Source organism: Lactuca sativa, chromosome 3 (genome assembly GCF_002870075.4).
Source record: "Lactuca sativa cultivar Salinas chromosome 3, Lsat_Salinas_v11, whole genome shotgun sequence".
In the NCBI taxonomy this organism is placed as follows: domain Eukaryota; kingdom Viridiplantae; phylum Streptophyta; class Magnoliopsida; order Asterales; family Asteraceae; genus Lactuca; species Lactuca sativa.
Window position 1 is genome coordinate 148,891,607 of NC_056625.2, and position 9,277 is coordinate 148,900,883.

The 9,277-nt window shown below is 26.8% G+C and overlaps 1 protein-coding gene across 1 annotated transcript; it reads left to right on the plus strand.

The window, feature by feature from the left end:
- Nucleotides 1-3,400: 3,400 nt before the first annotated feature.
- On the plus strand, nt 3,401-6,918 carry LOC111877868 (salicylic acid-binding protein 2). The gene is made up of 3 exons (XM_023874379.3): nt 3,401-3,851; nt 6,320-6,457; nt 6,528-6,918. The coding sequence occupies exons 1-3, from the start codon at nt 3,477-3,479 to the stop codon at nt 6,807-6,809; spliced, it is 795 nt and encodes a 264-aa protein (XP_023730147.1). The 5' UTR covers nt 3,401-3,476; the 3' UTR covers nt 6,810-6,918.
- Nucleotides 6,919-9,277: the final 2,359 nt, after the last annotated feature.

Genomic DNA, 9,277 nt, shown 5'->3' on the forward strand with positions numbered 1-9,277 from the left:
AAGACGACACAAATTTATGCGTCATAAATTTACAATACATGCACGGACATACAATTTGCGTATCAAAATTTTAAGTGTTTTTAATATATATATATATATATATATATATATATATATATATATATATATATATATATATATATATATATATATATATATATATATAAATTAAATGAAAATTAATGTCTTATAATACAAAATAAAATACATATATAACAAAACAATCTATTTCATACATAAATACGTTGTTAATCAAACTAAATCACATTTAATAATTTTATATATCAATGTCATATACATATATATATATATATATATATATATATATATATATATATATATATATATATATATATATATATATATATATATATATATAAAATCTCTCAACATTATACCTTAAAAATATAATCTTTTTTAATAAATAAATGTTTTTTTTGTCACATGTCATCTTCTCCTTTATTTTGATACTTGTCATTTTTTATGAATGTTAGAAATTTTATTTCCATTTGTCATTTTTTAGGGATTTCCATTTTCTTAAAATAAAATTCCATAAAATTGTAATGAGTTTTATAAGGAAATAAAATCATCCTATTAATTTGGTAATAAATTCTTATAAATATTTCAGAAGATCACATTTTGTTATGTAAAGTATTACATTATAAAATATTTCATATTTATATATTGATATTAAATATTTATTTTTAATAAACTCGTGTAATATATGGGTCTCACACCTAGTCAATAATCAATGAAACATTTGAACAAGCTCCTCAATATAACATTAGAAGTCACCACGTGTCAAGAAACTGACCATAAATGAATTTGTTGTTATTTACCTTCGTTATCGGTTGACAAATTACCCTAGTTGATTCTATCAAGATTTCATCTGGGCTTACTTGAAGTAACTGTAGAATTGTAAATTATCTGTATTATTTTATTTGTTTTTTCTATTTTTGGAACCGGCGGATATTATTAAAACCACGACTTAAAGGAAAAAGATCGGGCACAAAAGAAAAAGCAAAACAAAACTTACAAAATGTCAAAAAGTGAACAAACCCAACATTCTCATCTATAATTTCCAAAATTACCCCTATATTTCAACAAACTAAAAACAATAGAAATCACATTATCTGTCATCTTTGAAAAATTCATTTGGGTTCTGTTAAACCAAACGTCATTCATTGCTTTCCACATACACCATAGAAACCCATAGCAGATACTAAAAAAATATTTTTCTCTTTTTTGGACGGTTCCCTCATGAGGCAACAAAATTAACAAAATCTGAAATTAAAAGGAACCTTTGAATAGAAATGTCACACCAATTGAAAATCCAACATAGGGAATCAAAAGCAATCGGACAATCCAAGAGAATATGATCCGCAATGAGGTTTACATACTTTAGCAAGGACATTTGATAAATCTATTACATCTTGGAAACATGTATCCCCCTCTAACTCATATAAGGTCATTTAAGCAACAAAATTATAAATCCCATGCCTAAAGATTCATATGAAAGTTACCTTTGCAACATTTGCTTGACTAACATTTATCAATACCGCACGAGCCTAAGAGGTTGCATAACTGAAATCAGTTGAATAAATTTAAAAGATTTGGTACAAAAAAAGTTATAGAGAAAACTCACTGTTGTAAATTTTTGTAATGTACTTTTTCAATAAATATACATCAAATAGTACATACAATGATAACAACATATCAAGAAATTGACCATAAGAAGAGGCTCCTCCACCTGCCCCCTCAATGCACTAAATTCGCCCCTACATACATCGCTGTAACTTTGAATCCTTTAGCAGCAGTAACTCCACCATGAATATTCATAGTTACAAGATTCAAGGGGTTTGATAATGATGAAAGAACAACTACCATGGTAAAAACATTTCAAATCCTCGTAATCAGTTTTTGGGACTATATTGATCCCTCCTTTTATATTCAAACATGTCAATATAAGGAAATTCATTACCTGCTTCCATGGTTCTTCAGGCAAAAACATTGGAGCTGGTTGGATGAAATTTCATGCCACTTTTAGGTCTAATGACATGGAAAATACCCGAAAATCTCTCTTTTTGGAGAAGCAAATGAATCTAATAGCTACAAAAAAGAACAACTATATGTTCAAATCAGATATACTTTTAGTTCAAATGTTTAATAAAGAGGTTGCTTCTTGTTGAGCATCAACAAAAACGAATTTTCAACTATACAAAAAATGTTTCCTAAGAGTAAAAACACTGTACAATGCAAGGAACTAAAGTTATTACACCAAGAAAAAAATAGGGATAATGTCACTGTAGCACAATGAACTTTTGTGATTTGTCCGACTTGACCAATTATGTTTTTTTCTTGCTCATAAGGTCATCTAACTTTTACTTTACATGTCAATTTGGTCATTATCGTTAGTTTTTAACCATTCCTCCATTAACTAGTTATCAAAATTACATGAATGACCCCTATGGATTAAATTTCTTTCGTAATTAGTCGTTATCAGCCATGTTTTAAATCACTCGACTAAAACTACCACAATCCTGAAACCCTAGAGTTTCAGGATTGTAGTAGTTTTAGTCGAATGATTTAAAACATGGCTGATAACGACCAATTACGAAAGCAATTTAACTATAGGGGTCATTCGTGTAATTTTGATAACTAGTTAACAGAATAATTGTTAAAAACTAACGATAATGACCAAATTGACATGTAAAGTAAAAATTAGATGACCTTATGAGTAAGAAAAAAACATAATTGGTTAAGTTGGACAAATCACAAAAGTTCATTATGCTACAGTGACATTATCCTAAAAAAATACTACACAACTTATGTAACCATAAAATATAATTAAAATCTTAAAATTCAATATGGGAGCAATGAAATGTGTATGAGTGTCTTCAAAACAGTGGGAAGTAGAGGGAAAGAAAGACCTTTAGGTTAAAAAATTAAAAATTAAATAAGAATGATGGCACACATACCTTGAAACTAGTAAGTAAAGTGAACAAAAGGACGAACATATCTATACTTACAGGTGGATAGTAATCTTCTGTAAACAACTTTCACAACAAAACGAATTTTCATTCCACATATTCTTGTAAATCTTTTATTCTAGGTAATCAGTGATCTGTAAGGGAAGAAGTCAAATATTTTTTGAGTGTCTTTTCAAGACGTGAATTTTTTTATTATTATTATTGAGCGTGGAACAATTAATTTTTTGTTAACTTTAAATATAATGATTTAATTATGTGATTTATTTTTTAAGGAACTTGAGGTTCGATATTATGCATATCATGCCTAGCACAATGTATATCCTTGATTTTTATTTATTATTATTCTTTTTTTGTGAGTGAGACCCCATCTACCGATGGGCTATTCTAATATTAGTCATGATTTGACATATTGTTATGGACAATTTTGTCCTCCGGATCTTCCTTTAAATAATCACTCCAACAACTGGATGTGGATTGAGTGTAAAAATGGCAACCACCGGAGATGAGGAGAAGCATTTTGTTCTGGTACACGGAGCATGCCATGGAGCATGGTGTTGGTTCAAGCTCAAACCTCTTCTTGAAGCTGCCGGCCACCGCGTCTCCGCCTTTGATCTGTCAGCCTCCGGCACAAACACCAAAGTAATACAAGACGTGGCTACACTTGCTGATTACAGTTTGCCGTTACTGGAATTCATGGCCACCATTCCGCCGGAGAAGAAGGTGGTGCTCGTCGGACATAGCCTTGGTGGTATGAACTTGGCTCTGGCCATGGAGAAGTTCCCGGAAAAGATCTCTATCGCAGTCTTCCTCTCTGCTTTCATGCCGGATACTGGACATACGCCTTCCTATGTTTTAGACCAGGTAAAAAAAAAAATTAATTGTTTTAAAATAAATAAATTATCTTTTTTTAATTGAGATTTTAATCTAATTTTATTTTTTTTATTTTTTTAATTGTTCTTATTATTATTATTAGCATTAGCCTTTTGTTTTATTTTTCTCCGTATCAAGTTGTACCAGTGCATTAACATATACTGATATATGTGGATATTTATCAACAAATTTTAGTTAAAAAGATTATATTTCCATAATTTAAAAAATATAGATCGTATGCGACACCATATAAGGAAACAAGTGACCTAGAAATGAATTGTTCAAGAATGTGATTGACGTAATATTTTGTCGATTTAATAATTAATCAAATACTTTTAAAATAACATCATAATGTTAACGTTTTTGTGTAAATATTAATTACTTTGGTCTATGAAATTTATACGTTTTCTTTCTTGATGTTTTGATATATATGTTTGAATACCAAGTTGTATGATTATTTCGTTTAGTCTGCACGTCATATATATATATATATATATATATATATATATATATATATATATATATATATATATATATATATATATATATATATATATATATATATATACTAGGTGTAACACCCATTATTACATGGGTTCATTTTAAAGAAAAACATATAAAATTTTAAACATTTGAGAAATTTGAATTTATAAGAAAAAAAATAAAAAAATATTGAATTATTAAAATTAAATTGTTTGTTTTTCTTTTAAATTAAACAAATAATTTAGATCTACCCTAATAAATAAGAATGATTTTGTCACATGTCCTTCTCTTAATTAATTTGTCACATGTCATTTTGTCATAATTTAGAGATATATTTATTTTCCACTTGTTATTTATTTCATTTTTCATTTATAATATATTATTAATTAGTTTCCATAAATTAAACCTACCATAATGATATTAATTTCAAATTTTAAATTTTAATTTTAAATAAATTTACAATTTAAACCTTTGTGTTTAAAGTTTTGTTATAATTAACATGTTTAGTATACGGGTCTGATAACTAAACAATAATGTTAATTAATTTATTTTTTGTATGTTTTTTTTTCTCATAATTTTTATTTATTTCAAATTTCAAATTCAAATAAACATCTCATTTAATCGTTTCTATTTAACATTTTGTTTTAATCAACTCGTATAATATACGGGTTTCACAACTAGTAAATAAATAAAGGAAACTAATGAAACTTTTATTTAGAAATTTTAAAATTAAAGGAAGTCAATTAATAAAATTGATATGCATTTAGTATTATATTTATTTTAATTATTAGATTTAAATATTATGTGAAAATTAATAAAATGAAAAAAAAAAACCACAAAATGACATGTGTAATAAAAATTAATTGAAAATAACCACAAAATAACATGTAGTCAAATCAATGAGAGTGTGACATGTGACAAAAAGTTCTTTATTTATTAGGAAGGATATATATATATATATATATATATATATATATATATATATATATATATATATATATATATATATATATATATATATATATAACTTAAAAGTATAACAAAGTTTTAAAATATAGAGGAAAAAAAAAACATTTAACTTTGTTGAAGTCATTTTCCCACACAAAATTTGCCAACTCAGTTATAACCCATAATGATAATGTGTTTTTTGAACAAAATAATACTTTATAAATATTGCAGGGTTTTATTTTTGTGCTAAACAAAGGTAAACAATGTCTTTTGTATAATTTTGAAACATAACTTGTTTCGGTCAAAAGTAAGATCCAGTGATCCACATAAACATAAATAACAGGTTATCATGTTAATTCTTAAAAATTTGTGGTTAATTTCGTACGTCATATTTTCAAGGATATTAACCATACATAGTTATCAACACAAAGCAATAATTGGGGCATGACTAATATAGTAAACGTTTAACATTTTCAAATAGTCCATGAATAGTAAAATCTACTAAAGTAGTGGTGGTGGACTCGTGTGGCCTAAAAACTATATCCACAAGACTTCAAATTAATTGCTGGTTTGAATTCAAACAATCAAAATTGTCGATACAAACATTATTTTTTCCATTAGGGAGTTAAAGCCTGACCATAAATTTCAATAATTTGTATTAAATGTGGTAATTCATTAATATTTTAAGTTGTAATATCATAAGCCAATATTTGTAAATTATTCTAAAACAAATTCTATCCTTATAATAACGAAGTTGAGAAGAAAATTTTAAGATCATATGACCGAATGTAAGATATTACAAAAAAGAAAATATACATATAGCTTTGAGCTCATGTATCCCTAAATGATTAAAACCACCTGATATAAAAAAAACTTAAATATTAAATAACATTACATAGAAATGAAATGCGCATTAACAAATATATACTTCGATCATTTATCGTTTAAATTGTATTTACAATTATAATTTCTATTAAATTTTCATGCATTATATCTTAAAATTTATTTTTGTTACTGAATATACACAGTATAACGAAAGCACGCCGCCAGAAGCTTGGTTAGACACACAATTCTTGCCCTACAATAATGAAAATGAGTCTGAAACATCGATGTTTTTTGGTCCTGAGTTTCTATCATTGAAACTCTATCAACGTTGCTCCAATGAGGTAATAATTGTCATTTTCAAAAATAATAATTATCTTTGGATTAATGATAAAACTATATTGTTACCTATAGGATCTTGAATTAGGAAAAATATTGGTAAGGCCTGGATCTTTATTTCTAAAAGATCTAGCCGCAACAGAACAATTTACAAAAGGAAAATATGGCTCTGTAAAACGAGCATATATCATTTGTGATGAAGATAAAGCAATCAAAGAAGAGTTCCAACGTTGGATGATCGAAATCAATCCGGCAATTATGGTGAAAAAGTTGAATTGTGTGGATCATATGCCAATGTTGTGCGACCCGAAGCAACTTAGTGTTTGCCTCCTCGACATAGCACATGAATATGCATAGCCATGTCGTTCATATTTAAATAATTTTCTGAAAAGATTGTGATTGAAAATAATGTTTAATCTTAATGTATAGTTGATTATGTGTGGAAATGTTAAGTTGAATTTACTTTCGGTATGATTTCACAATTTTGAAGCACTTGAAAATGATTGGTCATTAAACAACTCTCATACAATTTAAACGATTAAATAACTATCATTTAATTATAAGATGTGACTTTTACCGATAAGGGGAAAAACATTTCACCACTCCACAAGTTTTATTACCCCCCCCCCCCTCTCCGTCGTGAAAGCAACTAAAATGTATAAAATTACCAAAACTATATATATATATATATATATATATATATATATATATATATATATATATATATATATATATATAGGCTAAAGTGAGTATATCTAACAACCTTATATAAACTTAGATACCTAACATCATCATACTGCGTAATTTTCCATTATATTTTCATGGCAATCGACCAAGGTTCTTAAACTTCATCCCTAAACTTGATTTACTTCAAAAAAATTTGGAAATTCACTATTATATTCCTCCTACATCATTTCATTTGTAGCAGTAGTATATGAAGCCCATCATGAGGTATTCGACAGAAAAACGTGATGTAAAAAGAAGATAATATTGAAAGTCCAAAGATTTTGGATGTGATCAAGTTACAAGGTTGAAGTTTAATAACTTTAGGGCAATTGCAATTTAAATATGACACAAACCGATGTAGTATTATGGAGTTAGGTACCTAAGCTTATATAAGGTTGTTAGGTATATTTACTTTACCCATATATATATATATATATATATATATATATATATATATATATATATATATATATATATATATATATATATATATCCCGTGACAACTACGGTTAGAAAATTAATTAAACTTTCATCGTAAAAACTCAAAATTATTAATCAATTATTTCAAATAAATTATTTTAAATAAATTATTAATTAAGAGATATTTTTTAGTTATATAAAATTATAATCGTTCATTTAAGTAAATACATAAATTATATCACCTTATAATATATATATATATATATATTTTTTTTATTTTTATTCTAATGTTATTAATTTAATATAATTACAATGTGAAATTAAAAACTTAAAATTTAAAATGAAGAATCAGTTATTAATTTAAAATATTTAGAGTGAGAAATTTAAAATTTAAAATGAAGAATTAATAGGTTGATATGTAACATATAATATTAATGAGAATTTCTAATATTGTGACACTTGTCAATATGAGAATAAATTTATTCATTTATATATATATATATATATATATATATATATATATGTGTGTGTGTGTGTGTATATATATATATACACACACACATATATATATATATATATATATATATATATATATATATATATGTATATAAAGAGAGAGAGAGCTAGGTTCAAATGCGGATGAACATCTATTATGCGGACATGTGGCCAGTGTTATTCTATAAGAATGACAAAGAAAATATGTTGTTTGATAATATGAATAGGTTCAATCTTACATAACTATTTTCATTATCACACATTCTCACAAATTAAATCGTCTATAGGGTTATTATAGACTTTTTATTATCATTCTCATTCTGTCAGAATATTTATTGAGTTGTATTCTGTCAGAATGAAAATGAGTGAAAAATGATTGGTGAGAACAAAAAGGAATAAAAATTAGTAAGAATGCATGAAAACGACGATATTTTTGTAAGGTTGAACGTATTCGCATTACTAAACAACTTATTCTCTTAGTAATTTTCATAGAATCGTATTGTCCACACGTCCGCACAATAATTGTTCATCCACATTATAACCTAACCCTATATATATATATATATATATATATATATATATATATATATATATATATATATATATATATATATATATATATACTAGTTTATTTGAGATCATGTTAATTTTAAGAGATATAAAGATGCCATCATAGTGACTCATCTTAAAGATCAACACATATAAAAGAGAATTATAAAATAAAAAAGTGAACCATATATAACAACATGTCGGGTCCAATCAACCATTGGGTTGGAATATTCCAGGCCTAGTCATCCTTCGGGTCCAATCAACCTCGTGATGGAATACCATAGGTGGAATGCCAATATATAATAGGTCCACTCAATCATCGGATTGGAATACCTTCAAGCCCTTAGTACGAGTCTGGCATGCCAACCGGTGCTCAGCTCGTATCTGGAATGCTCATGAGCCCTCACTATGAGTCTGGTATGCCAACTGGCCCTCAACTCATATCTAAAATGCTCCGGGTTTGTTGGCTACAGCACAAAGCAGTACAACCTCAACCCACCATAATATGTCGACAGGTAACAGATAACAAACATATACAGATGTAACGCCTGTAGATCCGGGTTAGTCAATTTATAGACGATAAGTGTCAAAAATGACTTTTTGATAGAAGATTGTTTAGAATGAATAATCTTAAC